Source organism: Glycine max, chromosome 18, assembly GCF_000004515.6.
Source record: "Glycine max cultivar Williams 82 chromosome 18, Glycine_max_v4.0, whole genome shotgun sequence".
NCBI classification, from domain to species: domain Eukaryota; kingdom Viridiplantae; phylum Streptophyta; class Magnoliopsida; order Fabales; family Fabaceae; genus Glycine; species Glycine max.
Window position 1 is genome coordinate 1,426,223 of NC_038254.2, and position 26,700 is coordinate 1,452,922.

The 26,700-nt window shown below is 35.0% G+C and overlaps 2 protein-coding genes and 1 long non-coding RNA gene across 3 annotated transcripts; all 3 read right to left on the reverse strand.

Annotated features, from left to right (window-relative positions):
* Window positions 1-2,877: 2,877 nt before the first annotated feature.
* LOC100782209 (aspartic proteinase-like protein 1) lies at window positions 2,878-6,506 on the reverse strand. Its single transcript, XM_003552054.4, has 10 exons — window positions 5,974-6,506; window positions 5,750-5,888; window positions 4,893-5,131; window positions 4,546-4,773; window positions 4,303-4,441; window positions 4,160-4,230; window positions 3,938-4,037; window positions 3,750-3,810; window positions 3,575-3,646; window positions 2,878-3,362 (listed from the first exon to the last, which is right to left on the reverse strand). The coding sequence occupies exons 1-10, from the start codon at window positions 6,252-6,254 to the stop codon at window positions 3,130-3,132; spliced, it is 1,563 nt and encodes a 520-aa protein (XP_003552102.1). The 5' UTR covers window positions 6,255-6,506; the 3' UTR covers window positions 2,878-3,129.
* A 3,683-nt stretch (window positions 6,507-10,189) lies between these two features.
* On the reverse strand, window positions 10,190-13,255 carry LOC102667309 (uncharacterized). The gene is made up of 2 exons (XR_419308.4): window positions 12,782-13,255; window positions 10,190-10,796 (listed from the first exon to the last, which is right to left on the reverse strand). It is a non-coding gene; the product is annotated as an uncharacterized lncRNA (long non-coding RNA).
* A 1,481-nt stretch (window positions 13,256-14,736) lies between these two features.
* Window positions 14,737-25,124, reverse strand: LOC100818900 (protein CELLULOSE SYNTHASE INTERACTIVE 1). The gene is made up of 8 exons (XM_006601878.4): window positions 24,831-25,124; window positions 24,323-24,491; window positions 23,149-23,222; window positions 19,718-22,787; window positions 16,955-19,499; window positions 15,842-16,296; window positions 15,143-15,259; window positions 14,737-15,037 (listed from the first exon to the last, which is right to left on the reverse strand). Exons 2-8 carry the CDS (start codon window positions 24,323-24,325, stop codon window positions 14,897-14,899), a joined length of 6,405 nt encoding a protein of 2,134 aa, XP_006601941.1. The 5' UTR covers window positions 24,326-24,491; window positions 24,831-25,124; the 3' UTR covers window positions 14,737-14,896.
* Window positions 25,125-26,700: the final 1,576 nt, after the last annotated feature.

Here is a 26,700-nt window from a genome sequence, read left to right on the forward strand (position 1 = left end):
TAATGAGATTAATGAATTTTGTCACTTTTGGGTAACACATGTAAAATTGAAGACGGATGCAGAAACAAACACCTACTAAATGACAGTATATGAAACCTTTATATCAAGTACATATATTATTTTCTCAATTTTCTTTAACTTTAACTCATTAAGCCAATCGATCTATTACATCTCTTACTTTGATTTGATGTTTCACTTATCATTAATTAAAGATAAACAATGTATTACATTTTCTTAACTAAAAATTAGCATCTAAGACATATATTTTTGTAGTTCATTTTGTCATGAAAAATATGGGTACATCATCCGATACAATTACTAAACTAAACTAAGGGAAGAATTATTCTCACTTTTATATTTGTTATTTAAACTATCAATTCTGAAATTTCTATTTTGCCCACTAACCAAATTCCTCCACCCCCTCTCTTTTCCCTTCCCTCCTTCTCATATCCAAAACCGTTGCCCCTACACCAACCTAGACTGCATCACCCCTCCCTCAGCGCCACCCTTCTCCCCACACAAAACGTCGTCAATCCACGACCACGCCATCCCTCCCTCCGCAACCCATTGTCAATCCACATGCATGCCATCCTCCCCCTCCATGCAATTCGTTGATCCACACAGCACCTTGCCCCATCAAGATCAAGCACCCTTGTTTCTCTTTTTTGGATTTTATTGCAGGTTTTGTTGTTGTTGAATCGTATTTCTGTTGCATCATTTTTTACACGCTACTGTCTGTAATGGAAATAGAATGAAATCGTATTTCTTTTGCTTTTTTTTCTTTACCCCATGTGTGCAACGAAAATAGAATTTTGTTAGAGACTTATTTAACGGAGTCATATTTTCGTGGGAAGGACAAGCTAAAAAAAAAATATTTGAAACTAAGAGGGATTGTGCCAATAGCAATATTGGTATTGCTAGTTCCCCTGAACTACATAAAACCTTCCTCGTATTGAAATATGCTTAATTAAAACTTTCATACCTGAAATATGGGTGTCTTCAAATTATTAGCTAATATTTATTTTTTTTAATCAAGTAGTTGAAAAAAAAATTCAGTTTCATTTTATTATTTATTTATTTTTCATCAAGTGGTAATATGACATACGGAGTGTTGCCTCAACCTGTCTTGTTATGGATAACTCATACTCATGTTATCATCTTCGATGATTGTGACAATAACATGTTGGTAAATTGAAACATAAAAAAATTTTAGATAACTATTTGACAAAAAATGAATTTTTAGGTAGTAATTTGAAAATAATTTATTTTCCAGGTATGAAAAACTTAATTAAATCAATCTGAAAAATAATTTTTTAGCTAACAAATGATAAGGAGAAATTTTATAAAAATAAATAATTTAATTTCAAATAAAATGATAAATTTTATTATTTCATTAAAAATAAAAATAAAAATGGTAATCATAAATTTAAGTTATGTTTAAAAGTAAATCTTATAAGTCAATAAGAAAAAATTATTTCTCAAACACTTTTATTTGATCAAATATTTGTAAGTTTGTGTAAAAAACTAAAAATTAATTAAAATAACCTGATGAGCATATATGTAATTTACTTTTATATAGACTTAAAAAACTTTATCTTTTTTTAAGATAATTTCTCATTCAAAATAAGAAATACATTAAATTAATGAGATATTTTTTTATTTGTAGAATTAAAAAAAGTACTATTTGAAATTCACAATAACACTTATCAATTTATCATATTTAATCAGCTGAACTAAATTAATAAAATAATATTAAAGATTAAATTAAAAAGTTGAGTTACATACATTGAACCAACAAGATCAAACACTGAGATATATATTTTGGATCCAGAGAATAATAAAGGAAGAGTGAAGGAAGGCATAACATGTTACATACATTGAACCAACAAGATCAAACAGTGAGATATTAATTATTTATTGTTTAAATAAATTTTTAATACCTGAAAAACATATCATTTTTAAATTATTACTTAAAAAATCATTTTTTTCAAATACCTACTAGAAAAAAAAATTTAGTTTTATTTTATTATGTCATTAATCATAATCACGTCCACTCGGTCATATGTCATTGAAAGTGATAACGTAACAATAAAATATTCGTGACAAGGTGTGATAACGTAACATTTTGTATGTCACATTATCATTTCACTAAAGACAACTAACAACAAATAATAAAATAAAATTGAATTTTTTTTAAAATACTTAACTTTAAAAAATAAATATTAAATAATAATCTAAAAATGATCTGTATGTCCATTATCAAAAATTTAAGTAAGCCGAAATATAACCTTCTTATTCAGTCATTGTGGATTCGCTAACAACTCGTGCTGATCGAGCCTATAGTAATTAGCTCTCTTAGCTAGAAACATTAGCCCCTGATTATCAATATGATGTTCTTGCACAAAACGACAAAATGATTTCATGATTTTTAGATAAATAAGCGCAGGATTCTCTATTATTCAGAGCAATTAAATGAACGCAATTACGAGGCAGCAAATGCAAAATGCTTCACATGAGGCTATTGGCTATTTAAAATTTCACTTTGACATTTTTATAATTAATTGTCTCAATAATTCGCATGACAATTAGCATTAAAGGTTAGCTAAAACTCTAATTTAAATTGTTACAATATTTTAAAAAAAACTGAGAAACATGATTTAAGTTTTGTTATTATATCAAATACTACTATAAAATAGAAAAAACTTACACCCTTCAAATGTACTAGATTCGGATTTTTTTTATAGAAAATATTTTAAAATTAAATGTCATACTCAACAGTCAACACGGTATTTCACAGTCCCCTAGAATTTCAAACAAAATCAACCAAGTAACATAAATTAGTTGACTGAAAAAATGAATTAAATTAAAAGGCAGTCATGGGATAACACCAGGCATATTAATTTACATAACCTCACCCGAGCAAAAGCGGGTTTAACAGATAATGGTCCAGTACGTGTTAGGAATCTAACATGCTGGCAATGTCAAAAAAATAACAGCATTGGATGGTGTAAGATCTAAAATACTTACAAAGCTAGGAGGAGGACAAAATGGATACATATTTGGATGTACATGTAATAACTCTATCTAGACAGGCTAGTTGAGATACATAAGAATAAGAACGTGTCTGTCTCAGTAAAGGGCAGACACAAGTAGAAGTAGAAGAAACAAATAGCAGTGCCAATGTACCCGGCACGATGAAATCATCCGAGATGGAGCAGCCGAAGGTTTGTGGGGAGCTCTTCCAGCAACAGCTGGAGCAACTGCATGCCCGTTCGTTCTTTGTTGCTCATCTGTAGGCAATGGGTTTGATGAAGTCTCATTTGGAGAAAGGGGCATCCTCTTGCCTAGACTCAGATCCTGACCTACAGATGCATGTAGACTGTATATAAGCAAAAGGAATAAAAAGGGAGACGGGAAGAACAGTGTTAAGGTAGAAAAAAGCCTTTGCATCAAGCACCAGGCAAATGGTTAAGAGACCAAGAACTCACAAGAAGTCAGCTTCATTGCCTAAGTAGAATGATTAGAACTAAAGCTAAAATATATTAGCTTATAAACTCAAAGTACTATGACTCACAATTTGAGCGTGACCACGCTAGCTTCTTGTTTCCCCTATCAAATACCAAACGGTATCCTGTCATGAAGTTCTCTGCCAAAAAAATTTATTAGTTTTAAGATCAAAGTATCTTTTAATACCATATTCCAGAGTATGGGTAATCAGTAGACTTTGATAAGGAAAATATTTAACTTACGTCCGATTGTTCCCATATCTCCTTCAGTTGGCTGTATGGCTAAACAAAATCCAATGACTCCCTGCACAGGAAGGACCGATCTAACTAATTTAGCTACAAGCCGACAACTATTCTTATAATGAAGTCTCTTGTAACATCTTTAATTATATGTCAAAATTTTAGTCCAGGATCACTTAATTCACACCCACCTCATTGCCATAGAATACAAATACGGGGTCATAGACCACAAAACTGTTATTCTGTTGGAACGTGAGAGTTAAGCTGGGAACCTTTGGCAACTCTTGCGAACTGTCTCAGAAAAGAATAATAAATAAATAAAGCCATCAAAGAGACCAGAAAATTCTACCAATTAGGAAATCATGCACCAACGCAAGAGGGAAGAGAGACAGAGATCTATCCAGAAAACTCACCTGGGAACATAACAATACTCCCAAGGAGATCCTTCAAAGCTAGATCTTGAACCATTTACTTGTTGATCAAACTATCACAAATAAAATCATATTAAAAGACTGAGCAGAAATTTACATTAATGGAATTTAGAAAACTAAAGTACCTCCTCAGCTATTGCTCCATACACATGACCAGGAAGAAAAGTAAATGATGTCCCGCTATCAACCTGCACTTTAAAACTTGTCATTTTAAGACAAGAATTCCCAACACAACATGACTCCACTCCAATAATGTAGGTTGAACTGACCAGGAAATTTATCATAATTAGCACTGTGACACCATTTTCTAAAGTATATTTTAGTGCAGTGAAACATTGTAAACTAATTTAAAGTACAGAATTTCATACTATAATCCATCCAAAGGCAAGAATGAAGTAGACTGTTGGATGGTTGGTCCCTGGTCCCCAAAAAATATTCTACCAGAATCATCTTCATTAAAGCACAAGGAAAAAGAATCGTGGATTAATCCTGATTTAGCAAGAAAACTTGGAACTGAACTCTCCCCAGGCCCCAAACCTAATAGGCCATCTGGAGCAACCCCATCCAAATAACCACCACTTTGCTTCATACCACACCTGCATTCAACAAAACTGACGTCAGAGAAAAAACCAGGAAACTTGTTTTTAATTAAAAAAAGAATACATCATCAGGGAAAGTGATGTTGAAGTAACAAAGACAGGGCAGTCAGCCACACCCAAGAACAACTGGAGCCTGAACAGATGAGTTTGATAAACTGCCGCCTGACTGAAGATGCAGTATGTCCTCAACCAACAATCCAGAACTCGACGTGTTCTCCGACAAGTAACTGACCATGTATGGACACTGCTGCTGTGAACTTTTACAATTCGAACCCTTATCACACAACTGATGACTGCAAGATAGATGCTTACTGGATAAGGACCGAGACGGACTATACTCATTCAGATCTCTATCCTGCATAATAGATGCCCCATATGTGAAGGAGCACCTGCCAATCAATTACTGGAAATAAGTGCTAAACCTGTTATAGATTCTAAACCTCATTGAACCATTACACTCAGAAAGGAACCATGTTTTGTGTTAGTGTCACATTAAACTCGAATTGAAACCTTATCCAATCAAGGATTTGCAATTCGCATGATTAACTATTTGTTAAACAATCAATAAAACAAGCTAATATAATCCGATATTTTATTATTTTTATTACATTTAAGATATTGAGACTACAAGTTACATAGTAGAGTAAACCAACATTTTAGTTCCTGAAAGTATAAAGCCTAGTCACATAAACATTAGTCCCCAAAACTAAGAAACTTCAAAAAAGTCCCTGAAGCTGCAATCCGCCAATCGCATTAATCCAAAGTTATAAAAAAATATGTGACTTAATGATAATATTATCATATGTTTAAGAGACCAAAATCTCAAGATGAAACAACTAGAAACTCCCTGGACTAATTTTAAATTTTCCTTAGTTTGAAGAACTAATGTGACACCTCGTTATGCTTAATCATAGTTTACTCTACATAGTAAGAGAAATCAAAGAAAAAAATAGATTAGGTATGATATTCATACCAGATTGGAATAGTAACTCGATGACAATGGAGCACACTGTACGCAATCACACGGAATCCAAAGGAGATCACTCCCTGCGTCCAACGCCACGAGAAACGAAGTGCTCGGTGTTCCTATATCAATCCACGTGTAATGCAACCTAATCACCAGAGACGCATTATCAGATTCAAACCGAAGAAAAGGGAGCAATTAGGGATTATTATTATTATTATTATTATTATTACCAGCCGAAGTCGTTGCCGAGCGACATCGTTTTGCTACCGTGAGAAGGAAACAGTAGCTGGTAGCGTGCGCCTCCGACTTTGATCTTGCGCCGGAGAATGTCGCCGGTGAGAAGCATCCGGTAGTAGCCCATGCTCCACCGGTCCGGCCAGTATCCGGTCGGAGGCCGAACCGGTTTCATTTCGTCGGCGAAGCGGTGAACGAGGCGGGCGGAAAACGTGATCGGAACCGGCATTGCGCGAGCCGTTACCAAAAGCAACAAAAGCAGCAACCGCCACCGCATCGAGATCGAGATCTGGCACTTGCACTTATTCTGATGCCTCGTTTTAACTGATTTAAGTAACGATTAGTGTTAATTAGTGAGGTGAGGGTGCGCAGTGTGCATCATCATCGCCATGGATCGTATCGTTTCGTCCCTGTGTGGCTGTGTGTGAGTGAGAGTGAGAGTGAGAGTGAGGGTGGATAAAACAAACAAACAAAACTAGCGCATTTTGTTGCGGGTGGAATTAGACTGTTACTAAGTGCTTAATTAATGGGGAAAGGAAAGTGGTATGATTAGTGTTTGTAACAGTAAGTGATTATTGTAAATGATGATTAGGAGGAATAAGGGTGCAACACTGCAGCGACGAAGCGAAACGTCACGCGCGGTGGCCCCACCATGTCTTTACGTGCTTGAGAATGAAACGGCCTTTTATTGCCGATGTCGATTTGTCTTTGCCACTGTGGGCCCCCCCACATTTATTATTATTCCTTTCCTTTTACGAAATAAAAAATAAAAAATCAAACAAACAAGGCAAAAGGTTTCTTAAGTATTTAGTTTCATTATATAAATAAAATAAATGCCTAGATCTAGTAAATAATCACATTATGTGGTGTGGGTCAGGAATAAAGCTTCACACACGAAAAAAGAAATCTTGCAAGTAAACAGCTGAACACATTAATTGTTTTTAAAGAAATCTAAAGTTATTGAAGAAAACAACTGAGACATGATAATTTGACTAATTAATACTTTTAGTGAAGGAGACGTATTTTAAAAGATAAAGTATAATTATAATAATAATTAATAAAATAAATAACGATTAATATTTAGTAATTTCATTCTATGTAATATTAGTATGATCTCAACTCAACTGATAATTTTCAAGATAATAGTTATAATTGCACTCTGTGGAATCTTAAGTTCTTTCTCCAAAGAAAAAAAAAAACATTTTTTCTTCCCCTTGTCGTGTTCTCTTATTCTGCCATCTCCAATTCTGTTCACAATCGTAGGTTGTGCCGCCAATGATGTTTAATGATAAAGATCAAATACGTTTGCAATGAATCGGGATGACAAGACTGAGACAACCAATAGGTGAAGCTAACCAATGCACAAGTGCTCCAATCAATAAAACAGGCCCAAAAAGGTGGGGTGGTCCAAAATGTGAAGGTAAGTTTAAGTAGGGTGTTCACGCCTTGGATTGCGTCTGTGTAAATCCGTCACCCAATCCAAACAAAAAATATTGGATGGATTTGTGTGTTTTTCTTTTTAAATCGACCTAATCTGATCATGAATGAATTTGATCGAGATGGATTTGTTATTAAAAAAAGTTCAAAAATAATTTTCTTAAATTTTTTAAAATATTTTTTAGAATTTACAATACAATTACTTGTAATATAGTTGCATAAAAAAAATTAACCACCAATTTCAATGCACATATTAACTGCATCATAAAATCAAATTGAAAACAAGTAACCAACAAACATTTAATTTATAAAGCAAATAATACTAAATCAAATTTCAACCATAAAGCAGATAACAAATTGTCTTGAAAACTTAGTAATCTTATAAAGTACACACTAGTACAAAATAAACTTAAAATCATCCCAAAAAATATATAATACTACAATAGAAACACTGCAATATAGTGATAATGTCAGACAATTGCTCAACCAGCCAACCTCACACATAGAAACACGGTAAGCAAAAGATCAAAATCAATTATTATACTAATAATAAATTTAAATTATGCTATGCAGAAAAAAGAAATATGCCAAAAAAGAAATCATATCATAAACTAAGTTAAAAATATTACCTTAAGAACTAATAGTCCTAACTCCCAATACTAATACTCCTAAGAATAGTCCAAGTAGTAATCCTAACACTAACATTATTTAAAGTCAAACCATACAACTTTAAAAAATGTTTTAAAAAGTTCATCATAACATAATATCAATTTATATTCATATTGTAAACAAACGGAAAAAAAAAAAGAAACTATTATTGAATACCTAGTTCCATCTTTTTTGTTTCATCTAATTCAACTCGTAAATCACCGACATTTTGCTTATTAGTTTTGAGTCAATTTTGGGTACAAATCAAAGCTTCAACAGTAATGGGACTTAAAGAACTACAAAAATGGATCAAGCACTCAACCTTTTGTACTAAATGCAGACTCAAATGACACAATAGACATAAGAATGACCAATATATCTCTAGCCATGAAAGAAATAACATGATATTTGGATGCTTTCATTTTCCACCATGCCAAAATGTCAAATCCAAGACCGTCATCTTCATTGTCATCCTTTAAATACATATCCAACTCACTCCTTTGCTATTCACCACATTTTTTATTCATTTTCAATCTAAATTGGTCGTCCCAATCCTCATCCTCATCAACATCGTTGGCATTACCTTGTGAAGCATGGTATGAAGCCAAAGTACTAGAATTACTACTATCAATGGAAATAGGATGTTCTGAAGCATATTCAACAAACATTTTTCTTATAAGATCATCCAATTTTTTCAGCATCTCTTTGGTTTGGTCAACACCATGCATTTTCTTAAAACAAAACTCAATATAATCAAATTTATAACACAGATCAAGAAAAGCAGTCACAAATAAAAGATAGCTAATCTGATCACTCTCTCAATACTTGTTAAACTTGAGTTGCATATTAGTTGTCTCTTTTGTATCACCGGATCATCCTCATGCCTCCATCTATTTAGGCATTTCTGAATAGTAACCAACTTCTTAAAGAAATTCTTAGCTGTAACATGTAGTGACCCAGAAAAAAAAATTGCATCATAGAAAACTTTCAAAAAACTCACAAACACACGAGCATGTTTCTAATCCATCTCTTTAGGACATCCTCCTTCACTATTTAGAAGAGTGAGCACATATGCAGCCTCAACATACTCATAACGATTGAAAGCTTGTTCAAATTTTCAGCAACATCTAACATCAAATAAGTGGAGTGACCCAGAAAAAAAAATTGCATCATAGAAAACTTTCAAAAAACTCACAAACACACGAGCACGTTTCTAATCCATCTCTTTAGGACATCCTCCTTCACTATTTAGAAGAGTGAGCACATATGCAGCCTCAACATACTCATAACGATTGAAAGCTTGTTCAAATTTTCAGCAACATCTAACATCAAATAAGTGGAGTTCCATCTGGTTGGCACATTAAGTGTTAGCATTGCCTTTGAATTTACACTAACGTCCTCCGCACACCTCTTTAAAGTAGTCAACCTACTTGGAGAAAACCTCACAAACTTACATGCAACCTTTATTTTACTAATTGAAGAGTCAATTTCCTTAAACCCATCACATACAATCAAATTCAAAATGTGTGTTGTTAACTCATTGGCAAGTGGACTAAATTGTCACAAGTAATAAAATAAAATAAAAGTCTGAGTATCAAGTCCACAGGAGCTTTATTTGTACTTAAATTAATGTAAACCCAAATTTTCAAACAAGAGATAAAGAATTGAGAGTGAAAAGTTAAAGGGCTAGTAAAAGGCAAGAAGATAAGAAAATAAACAATAATTTGAATGCAAAACATGACTTCAAAATGCAATTGTGTTGAAACTTAGCATGCCAAAACTACTTGTGCTACAATGTTAATATTTTTTCTCTATCTAATATTATCCCCGTGTTTACTCGCATTTACTATGATATTCTATCTTTGGAACCCCGCATCAAGAGCCTAATTTATCTATTTTTTCTCCCAAATTCCTTTGCAAAGATAAAATAGTAAATCATATTAAGATTAAAGATGTATGAAATAAGCTAAACAAACATCATTCTATTCCTAGACATGATTTCATTTAGATGTTCTTTCCCAATTCTCTAGGAAACAACCATTTTCAAATGCATTATCTCCTAAACAATACATGAGCATGGGTGATTAAACCACAATCAATAATAATAAAGCACATAAAAGAACAATAGAACTGAAATTGCATTAAATAAATAGTAAGGAAGAGTTACATTACAAGAGTTTGGTCTATCAGGCTCTCAACAATGAGGGGTTTAGCCTCTACCATGAGAGACTTTACACTTTAAGGGTTGATGGAGGTAAAAGAAGAAAAGGGATGAATAAAGAAAGAGAAGGAGAGAATGGTTATAGAAGGAGGGTTTCCCCTATTAGAGATGTTCAGGCTTTGGGTGTATTCAAGAGAGAGTTCTAAGTTTCGGTGTGTCTTTCTCCTTTTGCTTAAGGTAGCTTAAAATTCACACGATCTCACGCTAAGAGCGCCCTTCTGGGCTTAGCAGGTATGGCGGTGATCACGCACTAAGTGCGACGGCATCTGGGCTTAGCGAGTATGGTAGCAAGCACGCACTTAGCGCGAGATTCACACTAAACGCGCCTTTGGGCTTCTTCATGAATCTTCTTCACGCTAAGCTTGATCTGACTACTAAGTGAGACGACGCGCTAAGCCTTTCTTGTATGCTAAACAAGCTGTCTCCATCTTCAATTTTTTTTCAAGACTTTTTCTTCACGTTTTTGCATCAATTTTTTCTCCGGCACTTGTAATTTCCTTCTTTTGAATCTTGCTGATCAAGAATCAAAATGATATTAAAATCCTCATTATTTCATTGAAAACAACAGTAAAGTAGAGGAATTCTTAGTCAAAATTGACTATCAATTAAACCCAAATTTCCCAGTTATCATGTGCTGAACGCTGCATATGTATAAACTCTTCATTCAACAAAGTATGATCATTTCAAACACTAAGACCTCTACTTAAATATGAAATGGCTACACTGTTAGCACTTGCATTATCAACTGTTATACAACAAATTTTTTGAATCCCTCATTCTTTCAGGCAATTCTCTAGGGCTATCCAAGTGGTTTCACCTTTGTGGTCACCAATCAAACAAAATTTTAGTATTTTCTTATGCAACCTAAATACTTCATCAATGTAATAAGTTGTCACACACATGTAATTCACATTTTGGATTAATGTCCATGTATCAATTGTAAGTGAAACCATTGTTTATTTGCAAACAATATGCATTCCAACTGCTTTTCATTATTAAACACTTGAATGCAATATCTAGCAATAGTCACATGAGAAGAAATATTAAAATAAGGTTGAGCCACTTCCATAAACTTCCTAAACCTTTCATATTCAACAAATTTAAAAGAAAGTTCATTTGTAATGATCATCTTTGCAAGTTCTATAATAGTTCTCTCTTGATTGAAATCAACAAATTTCACACTAAGAGCATTAGGGTCACCCTCACATTTCTTTCCAACAATAATTGTTTTTTTATTTCTCATCAACCTGCCTAAAGGGTTTTTCATACATGAAGCTAAATGTTTGTTCAAGTTTTTGGTTCCATATTTAGAACTATTAGCCTTATAGCATTTTTTACAATACTTGCAAAAGGCATCATTATTTACCCTATCAAAATGATTCCACACTTCAGAAGGGGATCAAATAGAGCTTGCGACCCTTGTTGTGTGGGAACCTCCAGCACTTGTTTTGTTTTGATTGTGATGGAGCACCAGCTGCTACAGGTTCAGTAGGGGACATTGAGAGGGAGTAAACGGTGGCAAAGGACTTAAGACATTGACACTTCCAATAAAACTTCTATTTTCCATTTGTCAAATTTAATAATTTAACAACCGTCAACTACAAGTCTACAACGTGTATCATATAAAAAATAATGAATAATAATATAAATACAACTATATATTTTTTCTTAAGTGAATAACATCTACAAATTACACTCAAATGAGTCACTTAAGCATAATTATTAATACAACTATATATTTTCTTATGTGGCAAGAACATTATACTTTGTTTAGAGTTGTACAAATACTTACTTAGTAGTAGACAAGTGACTAGGAATTTTATTACCAAGAACTTATTCCACAAATCCAAATTCCAAATTCATGTTCTAACCTCTAACAACTATATATATATTCCTTGTCATTTGATGAGTATGCTTTGATTTCCTATGGAATCTCATCTTTGTCTCTAATTTGTATTCATTGAAACTCTTGAATTAGAAAAGCCACATGTACCTAGTATCATTTGATCATAATTCATATCCTTATGTGATCCAAATTTTCTTTGCTAATAATGTTATTTAAAACATGTACTATCTCTTTATTTCTACATCAACCAAGAATGTATTTCTTGATATTCATACCAGATTTTTGTCACACTGTTCCCCACAGTGATAGTTCCTAAATATAATTTTTTATGAGTCGAAGACAAATAAAAAACCACATTTATAACAAGCAATACAAACAAAGCAGTCACAATATAGCAATCTATCATATGCTGTAAGAGAATATCAGGAAGGTAATCATAAAATGAGATAAAGGCTGAATAATTTGTAAAATATCTCCACCTAGAGAGTATAAGTACAGATTTTAATAACCACATCAAAAGAATAAAAAAAAAATTATGTTTCAGACACATTCACCACAGTGATGGTTTCTTAAAAAAAATCATCTATCGATTCATATGTACCAATTATTAATACAATAATGCAGTTAAATATGCAGTAAGCATTTTGTCTACCAGTGCCATGTAGACGTAGGAGAGTGACAGAGAGGTTGCGGCAGCATCGCCGGCGTAGCGCAGTCGCGCAGAGAGATTGAGAGAGGATGGAGATGCGAAGCGCCAAAGAGAAAGGCGGAGCAGAGACCTGAGAAAGGACGCAGTCACGCAGTCGCACAACCGCGAGGGAGGAAGAGGCGGAGCGAGCGCAACGGCGCGGAGGGACGGAGATGCGAAGCATCAGAGAGCGAGGTGGAGCGGAGACCTTAGCGCTGCGACGACGGTGAACAAAGAGGCCGAGTGCAGTGGCGCGGAAGGAGGGCCGGACCGTCGGAGGGAGACGCGGAGTCGGAGTAGTCGAGTAGACATAGTGGGGGGCGATATCGCGATAGGATTTATCCTCTGGGAGGAATAATTAATTAATTGGTAATATATTATTTTTTTTATAATATTAATTTATTATATAAAGGTTTCATCGGACTCGGTATTATGTAACCCGTCCCGAATATGATTAGGTTTTATAAGGTTGGATTAGGTTTGATTCAATAAAAAAAACTTATCCAAATTAATTGGGTTAGATTGGATCATTGGATTATTTGTACATAAGTTTAAGAACATAATCGATGGAATTTGACAATTCATGAAGGGTATTTAGGCAATGTTTGTCTAGGTTTTCTTTCTTTTTTTTATTTTGTAAAAAAAACATTTTGCTTAATATTTTTTCCTTAATGATTAGTAATATAAAATATAAAAAAATGTTAGCAACACACTCTTTTTAACACATATTTTTCCATTGGTTAAAAATTATTAAAAACTACAAAAATTAGAAGAAAAAATTATTAAATAAGAAATGAGACTCACAAAAATTTATAAATTTTAATAAATTTTAACTAATAATAGTGTTATTAACATTTCTGGATATAGAGATTAATGAGGGGTTTTCTAATCTTTTCTTTATTAAAAAAATATGATGTAAAGGTCTAAATTTATAGTCCTCATGTAAATCACGTGTGTGTATTTGGAAAATATTCAAGTATCTATTAGAGCTATCTATATAATACGGTGGAGTGGAGTTGAGTCATATAGCCTCTCACCTACAATGACTAGGACTCTCGCAAATATTGGTGCGCAAACTCCTTGCTTCTGTATTTTTAGAGAACGAGAGGTAATATATGATCCATCCATGAGTATGCGAATTGGGAATGATGCATGATTTTGCTCATATCAAAGGGGGAGAGGGGTGACGACTAATATATCTTATAGTTAAATAGATAAAATGTTTTGATTTTTGTGATATTTTTTTAACAATAATCGTTGAATATCAAAAACTTATTATTATTTTTTTAGGACGAGGAAGGTGCTGTAAATGAAAAGGAAGTAATAAATTGAAGTTTATCAAAACCAATGCTTTCGGCTTCTGAAATACGAGATCTACATAAAGACAATTCTAATGAATGTTATGAAGAGTTTGATTGGAAAATCAATGGCAAAAGGAAGAAAATTTATTAACTCGATGTAATTAAAATTGGTGAAATAATAAAATCTATATTAAAAAAAAATTACGCAATAGCTCTTGAAACGAATCCCCAACAAACGATATGAATTTCATGTAGAAATTTGGTACTTTGATACAGAAAGAGGCAAAATGAAATGATTTTGTCATTTTGAGCTTTGATTTATTAGTAGAAAACCGTTCCAAATTCTGAATTGCCAAATTTTGGGAAAATGGTAATCCAGATTGATCTTTTGTGTGAGTGTGGTGATCTTGAATGTTCATTAAGAGCTAATCATTAATAGTATTTATTTATCACACACAAAAAAATCTTAAATATACTCCTATAAATATTTATATATAAACAAGGCACTTTAAATTGACAACGTGCAAAAATCATACAGGATTCGTAGCAGACCTAATCTTCGTGTGCCCCTAGGCATTTAACCTAGGGAACCAAGGATCAAGTTACAAAAGAATATTATTTTAAAAGAATTTGTTTGGGACTATATAGACCAAAGAACAAATAACTGTGGCTATGTACACTAGCAAGATAAATAATACAAAATTTAGACAAAAATTTCTTTTCAACCATGTATCCTGTTTTCCAATTTCAAAGCTGTCACTAAAGACAGAAACGGGTATCACTTGTTAGACCACTGAAATTCTATTTCTAAATTCCTCGAGGGTCCACTTTTACTTTCCGGCAACAGAGTGTACTCTCCAGATACTGCACCTAGCATTACTACCCGATCAATCTGGATTGTCACTTTCCCAAATGAACTCTGTGGTCAGATAAAAAAAAAATAGATGGGTTAAGCGGAAGCCTAAAACCAAAATAACTGAAGATGGATAGACTGCATTTACAAGTCCAATTTTTCCACAATTACCTTTCCCATTTTGCTCTTGTTTTTGCAAGAAATGTGAAGCTTTTGGCCTTTTGGAGGACTCTCAAAGGACCATGTAAAGCTCTCATCCCACTCCGGATTAGGGCCAGTTGAGACCACCTGATCAGCACATTCTCATGGTAATTAGCACATTCACTTTCCGAGTAGGAAATCACATCAAAATAGAAAGAAAACATGATTTTCCACGAATTGTATATTGTGATAACCACAGATTCAGAATGCAAATCATTGTCCCTAGCGTTTAAAACAATAGAAAAGAAATTGAAGTGGGTGTGGCTCTTGGCAAGTGAGAACCATATACTTCCGTATCAATATTGTAACAAATCGCATTTAAGTCAAAAGCTACTTCAAAAGGAAAGAAAAAAACAATTTGGGTGAATCTGGATTCTAAAGTCTGGCAACAGAACTGCAATGGAATATGTAATAGTCAACTGGATTTTTTTTTCTAGGAAGTAGCTATAAAGGTCTATATCCTAATTGGGCATTTTCTAATATTGGCATAATTTCGATAAGGACATAGCAGATAACATTATTTATTATGCAAAAGATTGACATGGAGATACAGTCATATATTAGTCTCACATAAAACAAGCACGTCATCCATTTCAACTAATCCTAGTGCACTAGTGGAGAAGAAGATCACAAAGCAAGATAATAAATACAAAATTATTTTTAAAATACCTTGGTTTGCCTTGGAGGAGTGTTTCCGAGTGTAAGCTTGCAAAAAACACTTGGGTTTCCAACAGATTGCTTCATGTTGTTACCGCGCTTGATGATCACCACCAATGTTCCTGGCAAACACTGCAATAAAAATTCTGCCTTCTCCTGAAAGCGAGGTGGGCCAGACTGGATTAAGTACTGCAGCAAAGGTATAGCATCTGCAGCTGCTATTGACTGAGCTCTTGAAACTTCTGCTGGACATGCTGACCAAGCTTGCCTAAGCAGGAAAAGTGCATTCAAGGCAGCTTCCTGAGTAGCCTCAGAGCCTGTCTTTAAGGACGTAACCAAATGGGGAATGCTAAGTGTTGCTGGTTCAGTTGCTCTCAGTCTTGGGAAGTTGCTAAATAGAGAATTTAAGGCTTTAAGATACTCATCATTCACAGATCCAGTAGCCCATAAGTCCTTTTCAATAGCAGCTAAAAGAACAGACACAAAAAATGTTAGGCATATTTACATACTGATGAGAGAGGTTATCAAGGTGAAGCAACTTATTGTCAGACAGACAGAATCAACATTGCTCACCAATGAATTCAGATTAGAAATAGCACCTTTATCTACAGACAAGACTTTCAAATTCAACCTATACTTTCTCTGATACATTAATGAATATTTACAGAAGACTAGGCGCCTATTTTAGCTAGAAGAGGTTATATAGAACAACTAAGAGTCAAGCTGTTCAACTTATGAAGCAATTAAGTGCACTACAAGTTTTACTATTCATTTGTTCCTTCCCCAAATTTTTGGTTTCATTACCAATAATCAACCAAAAAGAATCAGCTCTGCTATTTTTCCAAAAGATGTATTAAAAGTCACATGTAGCATTTTTGTTTTTTTTTTTTATTGAAAATCAAGTTATGCTTCTGCTTATAATAGCAAAGAAAAATGCTTTACTATGTCTATGACTATGAGAATCAATTATTTGATTCAAGAACAAGAAAACAACATCAGAAATTATCATGTGAAAAGTAACAAATACACCATTCTATATGATGAAAAGCGAAGATAAGATATACCGTAGTGGTTCAGAGTAAAAATAACAAGTATTTAACACTGCACGATAGGAAAATAACTCACCAGTTATTGCTCTGACTGTTTCACTAGAAGCATACTCTTGAATGGTATGATTTGAAAATAGAAGTTTAATAAACATTGCAGCCTGAACAGATGTTTCAGGATCACTTGAACCTATCAGATCCAGTATAACCTGAACCCCACCCGCCTCTGCAACTGCTCTTTTATTTGATCGACTGTACATCACAAGGTTTTGCAGAGCACATATGGCTACAACTTTCATTTCTTCAGTTGGTTGGTCTTCAAGCACATTCACTAAAGCACGACAAGCTGAAACTGCATCACTTGTCCGAGCAAGACCCTCATTCTGAAATAGATCACCAAGAGCCAAAGTTGCTAATAGCCTTGCTTGTTGTGCTTGGGTTTGTGGGTCCAAGAGATAATGGGATAATGGTAAGATGGCTGACTTGGTAACTTTTGTTTCTCTGATCTTTACATTGTTAAGCAAAACTTCTAAGAGTCTTGCAGCAGTTTCCTCGCACTGATGAGATCTTAGGAGCTCCAATAGAGCCTCTATAGCACCACTTTCAGCCATTGCTTCAGCGCTAGTTCCGTCATCACTTTCCAACACAAGAAGAGCATTTAATGCACCAACAACTGTGCTTTCTAAGCCAGACCGAAGCAGCCTAACCAAAACAGCAACTGGAACTTCCAAGTAGTATTCAGAACTAAATTGTAGAATACTAGCCAAAACAGAGGCAGCAGACTCCCATAAAGCATGAGGAATGGAAGGATCAGATTGCAATATAACTTTTGAAATTTCAATAACACCACCTTCTTTTGCAATTTCATTTGGCCATATCAATGCAATACTGACCAGGGCCTTTACAGCTCTTTGCTGCAATATATGTATACCAGAACCAAGAACTCGTATAAGAGGGCCAATTACCTGTTGCGTCACCGGATCTTTCTGAAGGTGTTCTTCTAAAAGTAGATGCGAGAGAAGCTCAGCAGCCAACTGTTGCACTGCTGATATTGGAGAATCAAGCAAAGGGATAAGAGGTTCAATAACTTGGTGACAAGTCAATGTGTAATCAGCACGACACTGCGGATGTTCTAAGATATTAACTAAAACCTGCAATGCACTATGTTGTCCATCTGGCCCAAATTCTTCTCTTGTCAGCAACATAAACAGGGGTTCAACTACTTTAGCAGCCGATGGTCCTTTAGCTATGCTAGCATTATTGGTCAATATACGCAACAATTCTGCAAAAGCTGCACATAGATAATCAGGTGCTTCATGAAGGATGTCAAGTATGCTTTCAATAACTCCAGCTTTCACCATTTCCATTTTACAAGCTGGCCTGTCTTTTCCTAACTTGACCAGAGCTCTGGAAATGGCCTCATGAAGTACATGATTCCTACCATAAAGTAGGCCAACAAGAGGAATAACTGCACCATGTGCAGCAACTAATTCAGCCAGTTGCTCATCATCAACAAGCCTATCCAATGCACGGACAACTGAATGGTGAGCAGGACTAAACTCACTTACAAGGAGAGAGACCAGAGGTTCAACACAATGTGCAGCAGCCATTGTAGACCGAATCCTTGTATTTCCAAAAAGAACAGAACATAATTCAGCAGCATCCCCTTTGAGGTCCATTGAGCAATCTGATGAGAGAATCCTGCAAAGAACATCCACTGCATTCATCTCAACATCTGCAACAGCAAGTGCTTTTGAAGGGTTTTCACTCAGTAACCTAACCAATGCAGCAATTGCAGCATGCTGCTCTCTCTCTAAACCAGTATTAAGAATCTCCACCAAGGGTTGAACAGCTTGTCGAGCAGTCTCTGCATTTCTAATATGGTCAGCAGAGAATAAACTTTCCAAAGCTTTTGCAGCCCTATACCTTGCAGCTCTTCCTCCTAAACGCAAGACAGCTACAAGTTGAGTAACAGCTCCAAATGCTGACTCATGTCTCCGAATTTCTGCACTGCTAAACAGAATTCCTAACAAATCTGTAGCAGCTTCTTCCGTTGCATCTTGCGGACCTAGTGAAAGATACTTGGAAAGTGCCTCTAGGGCCCCTGCCTCAACCATTAAAATCTTATTCGATGGACAATCTATAGAAAGCTGAGTCAAAAGCCCAAGTGCTAAAAATGGTGCTCCTGGGCGTTCTGGAATTGGTTTGAGCAGATCAACTAGAGCAGGTATTGCCTTCCGAGAAGTGGCACCAACTCTTATGTCATCAACTCTAAACAACCTCTCAAGAGCAACTTGATCAGGATAATGCACCAAAGAAAATTCATCTGACAATTCCAGAAGATCCTGTATATCAGAATCAGCACAGCCAAGCAAGGAGATAAGTCCACCTGCTGCCCCAGAATTTGCCACAGACAGAAGTGTTCCCCTGCTACCATTACAGACTAGGCTAGCTATTGATTGTGCAGCAAAATATCTGTTCGCTGATTCCTCTGACTTCAATAAGTTGGCAAGGGCTGGTATAGATTTCATGGTTGCATGCGCTCGTATGATATCCCTATCTTGAAATAATACTGCCAACAACAAAGCACAAATCCACATACTGCTATCTTCTTTATAATCAATCTGCATATCATATCACCATAAAGGAGCAAAGATTTACACACAGAAATAATAGTTATATACTAATCTGCTATCTAACTACTATGTCAATGAGGAGGGGTGTATTTGTAAACAACTTTGAAAGATATGGATGCGTCTATGCAAATAAGTAAATATTTACTATGGAAAGAATCAGATACCACTGTCTATTTCAAATTGACTGAAAACATGCACTAGAATACCTGACTATATTGTGAGAAACAATCTGCAATCCTGTCAGTGAGAACCTCAATTGCTCCAGCCTCCATTATTGCAATTTTACTTTTTTCATCATGGCAAGCAAGAACAGACAGTAACCATATAGCTAAGTTGGCACTGGAAATAAGAGCGGTGCCAGTGCTTGATTTACAATCATTGGCTTCTTTTGTATGCCTGCAAATGCTGATAACTTCCCTGCTGTCATCACCCTGATTATCCAATGTAGCCTGTGAAAAAATAAGCATATCGACCAGAGACTGAACAAGATTAGCACACAAGTTTGATAAATTGAGGTCCTCCACCAGCTTCTGATGATTTACTTTAGCAGCACAAATAAGAACAGCAGCTCCTCCAATTTTGACCTTTACATTTTTAGAAGTGGAATTGATTATCCTTTTAGCTATAGAAGATATACATCCAGAGGCAGTAACAACAGTGTCTCCCAGAACAAAAGGCTGATCCTTACATAATCGAGATAATATTTCAATAGCTTTATCCTGCAACACTGGCGTTGAATCAGCAATAGACAAAACTATTGGGATTATGCTTTTAGGAAATTCAGCTAAAACTGCCCAAGCAGGTTTACTGTGTGCACTGGTCAAATCTGACCTGGAAAGCATGGCAAGTGCTTCAAGAGCTTCTGATGTGGAACTATGTTCATCAATAGCAAAGTCTAAGAAAGAAACTAATGCAAGAACAGTGCCAGCTCGATTCACACAATCAGTTACAGAATAATCAACTTGCCTCTTAGAATGTAAGAGGCGAGCAATTGCTGCAGCAGCATGTGTTTTTCCAGAAATTGTGCCTTCACGTAATACTCTGGTAGCAGCCAAGATGACTTCTTCTGCAACAGCTTTCTCAGCAATTTCACTATCCAAAATAAGATTTGCCACAGCACATGTTGCCAGCTCTGCCACTTCTAAAACTGAAGAGTTAGCTAGTGCAGCTAGGGAGGGTAATGCATCTCTAGCAATAGCAGCCATATCCTTGTTCTCTTTGATGGAAAGAAATATAGCAGCCAAGCAGCGCGAGGACTCCATTAAGATACTTTCAGATTCAACATTAAGCAACTTCATTGCTGACCAAAGAGTTTTAACAGCAATGCTGCTTTCACGCACATCTTTCCTCGTTTCAAAAATTCCCGCCAGAGCAGATGCAGACTTTGCCTGAGTTTCTTCCTTGGTTGAGCTCAATAGTTTTATCATTGTAACAATTGCATCACTAGCAGCACTACCTTCACGTAGAAGATCAGTAAGAGCAACAACTGAAAGCATACTTCTCAAAGCATCTAAAACATAAACCTTAGATTCAGGTAAATCACTAGTCAATAATGCTGTAAGCTGACTGATAGTTGCTGTATCAGATTTATGAATTAAGTGATTCAAAGTCTTTGCTGCAATCTCCTTCCCATTTGGGCTTCCATTCTTCAACAGCCACAGCAATGCAGGAACGACTTCAGCACTTTCAACACAAGCACGTATATCCTCACTGTGATCGCATAGGTTCCTAAGGATTGTTGCTGAGTCTTCCTTTGCTTTTGCAGATCCTGACTCCAAAATTTGAACAAGAGGAGGTATACCACCAGCAGCAGTAATGGCCCATTTACTTTCATCATTTTCATTAGATAAAAGGCAAAGGAGGGCAACAGCACATTCTTGCTGCTGTTCTGATGAAAGCCCCAGAAGAGATATCAACAGCTGAACTCCTTCACGGCCTTGAAGTGCACGCCATAGACTGCATTCAGTATTGCACAATGTCAAGAGAGACTTTAGAAGCTCCTCTTGCACTTCATTGGCAGCCATTGTTATTAAACCAACAAGCAAACGCTTTGCATCAGAGTTTGTAAGTTTAATTGACAATATAGGATTGCTATACAAACTAGCTAGGGCTTCAATGGTCCGTTCCTGCACAAGGAATGGCAAGTGAGGTTTAAATTGTTCAAGTAATGTCTGCTCAACTACCAAAGGATCTGATGCCCAGGTAGATTCTGCCTTGTCATCATATATCATAAGAGCTGAAGCTAAAGCCCCCAATGTGTCAGCAGCTTGAGTAGGAGAGGAGCATGATTCAAGGCTTTGACCAAGACTGGAGATGACATACGACAACCCACCAGAGATGTTTGCTAAAGCACACATAGCATTTTCCTGTAACGCTTGAGCATACTCACCCTGCATGAACTCTTTGGAAGGAGCTATGGTAGCATTAATCAAAGCAGGAATGCCATTGGAATTGGCTATCTCTTTCCTTGCATCTTTGCACTGGGCAGATAGAGATTTAAGAGCACCAGCTGCCTCAGCCCTGACAGGGGCATCATTACCAGGGCCTAAAAGTTTGAGGAGTTGTTTTGTTGTCTCTGCTGTCAACAACTTTGAACAAACAGATGCATCCTCCATCATCATACAAGCAAGTAAAAAGCACACATTGGCTAAAGTGCTAGACTGCCCAGTTGTCAGTAACTTAATTAATATGTCCACTCCTCCAGCTTGTATTGTGGCATTCCAGAATCTCTCAGTGCTGCTGGAGAGATTTTTCAATGCCCCAGTCAATAAATTATCAACTACATTTCCAGTCTTCAGGCCCTTTTGCAGCTGCTCCCATAGCACTGGAACAACTCCTTCAGTTGAAAAAATTTTTGATCCAACATGATCTTTGGCACCACCTTGAGAGACAGCAAAAATAGTCTTTGCAGCAGCTACTTGACCTTCAGCAGAACTGGACTTTAGTAGACCAAGCAAAGGAGGAATGCAACCTCCAAGCAAGACTTTCACCCTCAGCTCATTTTCTTTACAAAGTGAGCCCAAGACAGTTGCTGCCTGTATTTTCACATTCAATGACCCTGACCGGAGAAGGGAAACAAGTACTGGAACTGCCTGAGAATGAGATCCAACAGCACTGAAAGCATTTTCTCTCATATCTATAAGCTCCAATAACTGCTTCAAAGAATACTCTTTCTCTTGCATAGAAGATGAGCTCTGACGCAGCTGCTCAATGCATTGGGCAACACTTGCTAATGTCCCATCTGGATCCTCCATGCTGCTGCTGTTGCTACGTTCTCTGCAAACAATTAGGAACGTAAGATACAAAAGTTTGCACATTAGATTTTATGCTCAAACTCAAATTTCCATAGACCATATATCAATTATCAAACCATCAAGTTAGATAGTTCTCATTATCTTCTATGTATGAGACTATCTGAGGGGGTGAGAGGGGAACATTTTTTTTCTGCCTTAGAACTTTTGACATGGATAACACAATAAGAGGGATTCAGAAGTCTTAGCTTAGCTGCAAACAGAAGTACTAATGTAACAGCATGGATTTTAGCTGAGCATTATAAGCAATTGATTTGGTGATTTTTTAAGCCATAAAATATTCTTTTTGGACATAATTAAAAGGCATATCCTAAGCTGTAACCAACCTCAATCCCATCTTCAGAACTGAATGAGGAGGTAGAGGCTCTGAATCTTGAGCCTTCCCATCACCATTTCTTTCCTGCAATCAAAAGAATCACAGTGAGCAAGTTTAAACGGAATGTCTGTACATCTGTAAATGATGAAAGTAACAAAAGTTAACATAAACATAGAAACAATATATTAGATTCGGTACAATATGGATAAAGATCAACCTTGAAGTTCTATAAGAGGAGAAATGGAAAATGAAGTTGAAAAGGAAAATAGCCAAACCATATATCAAACCTTGACTTCATTTTGTATCAAGTAATTGAAGATTTTCAAAGTATTAAACACACATGATTGTTGCTTCCGTTACAGTTGACTAATTATCATTAAGGATAGCATCTTATTGCACAAAACAGAGGGGAGATATAAAATGAAATAAAAACTATACAGCATTAAGTAATGCAACAAAGCATTTGTACATTACACTAGTGTAGAACAATTACCATAACTAACCCATTAAGATAGATGGTCATGAATGCTATATTTTTAAGAGAATCTAATAATGCCACCTTTTATTTTTCATTTTCTAGCATTACCCTGTACTCAATCCTAGTGCCAAGGATATGTATAAGCATATACCAAATGATGGTAGAGTGCATGACTAAAATAATGCTTGCTACCTAAAATAGAATATTTCTCATCAACTTCATAATATTTATAAAACCATGAGCATCTCAATTCAAAGAATGGCAACAGATATGTTCCAATGGGATATAAGAAACAGATAACGAAATGAAATCACAGAGCCTCTTTAGATTTCCATGGTTCTCATCGGTACTTTCTAGAATTATTTGATACAAAAAAAAAAAAAAAGTGTTTAATACAAATCAAGGGTTGTTGGGCTAGTTTTAGAAGTCTCCACAACCACAACTGCCGTTGCATCTCCCTTCCACTGTCTGCAATTTCTAAAATCACAGCATAACCTCGACCGAAATTTAAAAACATAAATGACCAGCAAGCAATCTGAAGCGATAATATATCCAATGTGTACAGGCCGAGTTAAGGATTCATAACAGTCAAAACTAATTGTTTATACTAATTCTCAAACACTTTTCCTCCACCAGTAATGATGATGTGATGACATAAAATGAATAAATAAAAAAGGAGAAATAATGGAAAAACATGAAGAAGTACCATATCATTAGCAGCAAGGGTGCTGCCATTATTGGCAGCAAACCTCCAAGTCAGTGTAGTCGCCAGCTTCGCTCCGCGTCACTCGAATTCTCCTCCAAGCAGATCAATCCAGGACACTGCTCCCTCTCCAGATCTACACTGGAGAGTTCGTCAGCACATCAAAGCCTCCCTGTCCACACCACACGGTAATTCAGATCAGAAACCAAACAGCAATTGCACAGAAATCGCAAATGCAAGTTCAACAAGTTAAAAACTACACAGTGACCTAACCAAAACACTGTAAAAAAAAAAATCAAGCTAACAATGGAATCGGTTAAAATTGAATCGCGCGAGAGACAGTCAGAGAGATTGGAGGTAGCAGATCAACAGCTACTACCGAGGAATGGGAGTGGAAAGCGTGCAGCGGGGTCAACGAAAAAGTCAAAGCGGTTACGACGGAATGCAGGAATCGAATGAATGCTAGTGAAAATTGAAGAATTGAAAAAAAAAACGAAGAGGTGAGAGAGACCTTGAGGGAGTGAGAAGCGAAGCAGGTTTGTTGGTGTGAGAATGACGCATGGATTGGTTTAGCGGTGGCGGTGGTGGTAGTGGGAGACAGATTTGATTATTGATTATTAGAGGTGAGGCTTCGTTAAGAAAAGAGTGCGTTATGTGATTTTTCGGTTTTGAATTGACGGAGAAGGGAGTGTTTGTGACAATGAGCACCGACAACAGCTCCAGCCTGCAAGCTCATAGCCTCGCCGCGTCATTTAACGGCTAGGCTCAGCCTTCAGGTTCGCTTGAGCCACCCGTTTGGAATAGAATCACGTGGAAATAAAATAATGTACCTCTTTTTACATTTTTATATCATTTCTCGCATGGACAAATTTGTATCTCATCATTTTTCTTTTTTAAATTTTTTTCTCATCAGTACACTTATCATTTTTATTATTATTTTCTCTTCTAATTCCACCCCAATCTATTTCATTTCAGAGTAGATAATAATCAATACTTATAATCTTTTGTATGCATATTTTTATTAGTTTTAATACGTGTGCAGACATGTACAAAATTGATTAATAAGTATTATAAATATTATATTAATATCGCTGATTAATATTTACTAACATAAATATTATAAGTATTATAGGTATGCGTTATATTCATATTCATATTTGTATTTTATTATATATATATATATATATATATATATATATATATGTATACATATTATAGTAAACCCACCTCATACTAATGATAGGACACAAATCATTTTTTGTGTTTTATGTATTTTTTTAATATTAATTAATTTCTATTAAACTTTAATGTAAAAATTAAAAAAAAATGACTTTTTTACAATTTTTAAGATTTTTGATACCATGTGAAAATCACTATTAATTTACATGTTTCATAAATTGTAAGTTTGTTGAAAATCACTCTCTTAAAATTTTCAGTGATTGAATTTTCTCTTTGAAGATTTTTTTTCTTCTCTTAAATTATAAATTAGATGGTTGAGGTTATTAATTTTGGAATACACGTAATTGTCCTTTGGAATTACCGAATGTCATTTTTGTATTCATGTTTTTCAATCTCAAATACAAATAAATAGTTGCTTATATTTTTAGTATTTTAAATTTTAAATTTGCGTAAAGAAAAATAGATTCTTTGAAATGATGGTTCTTTGAAAGTATATATATTTTTTATATGGCTTGCATAACATTGCGAATTTTAACTTGTGAAGAAATTAATGTATACAATAAATAATGTTTGCCTAAGAATATTTTTTATTAAATACGTTAACCAACTACTTCAATTAAAGTTTTAATGTTCCAACTAAGTTCGTATATATTAACGATACGAAGAACTCGAGAATTTTATTGACCATTTTTTTTTTTGCTGAGATTATTGACCATATGTTTATGAAATAAAAAATGATACCAGTGCAAACATTATTTTCACCAATTTCTTACAGAAAAACGTGGTATATATATACTGGCCATTGGAAAATAGATGACTAACTGTTTATACAGAGTTTGTTAGTATTAAGTTTTGTCAAAATAAAGTTAATGCAAATATTATTTCTTTATTTACAGTAGTTTTTGACATATACAATATTATTATATATTTTTTTAGGAAAGAATATTATTATACTTAAGTACTAACTATTATTTTCTGGCAAATATATTAACTAGTGTTATTTATTTGTGAGTACACTCGATTTTAATAGAAACATTAATTATTAATTACCTTTTCTTTGTACAGAGTTAATTAACATTTGATATATACTTATATGAGATTTTAATTTGAATTTAATATATTTTATATTCAGATATTTTATTTTAATTTAAAAATTGAGATTAGACATTCACATTTACAAAAGATAATCATTTTCATAATAG

Bases quoted from the DNA above. Each gene is read 5' to 3' on its own strand.
- LOC100782209 (XM_003552054.4), bottom strand. From the start codon at position 6,254: ATGCGGTGGCGGTTGCTGCTTTTGTTGCTTTTGGTAACGGCTCGCGCA. The intron at 5,889-5,973 runs GTAATAATAATA...TCTGGTGATTAG, and splicing joins CTCGGCAACGACTTCGGCTG to GTTGCATTACACGTGGATTG. The intron at 3,811-3,937 runs GTGGGTGTGAAT...CTTCCTGTGCAG, and splicing joins TTGTATTCTATGGCAATGAG to GGAGTCATTGGATTTTGTTT.
- LOC100818900 (XM_006601878.4), bottom strand. The intron at 22,788-23,148 runs GTTGGTTACAGC...AATTGTTTGCAG, and splicing joins GTTCTGAAGATGGGATTGAG to AGAACGTAGCAACAGCAGCA. The intron at 15,260-15,841 runs GTATTTTAAAAA...TGTGCTGATCAG, and splicing joins CTCCTCCAAGGCAAACCAAG to GTGGTCTCAACTGGCCCTAA.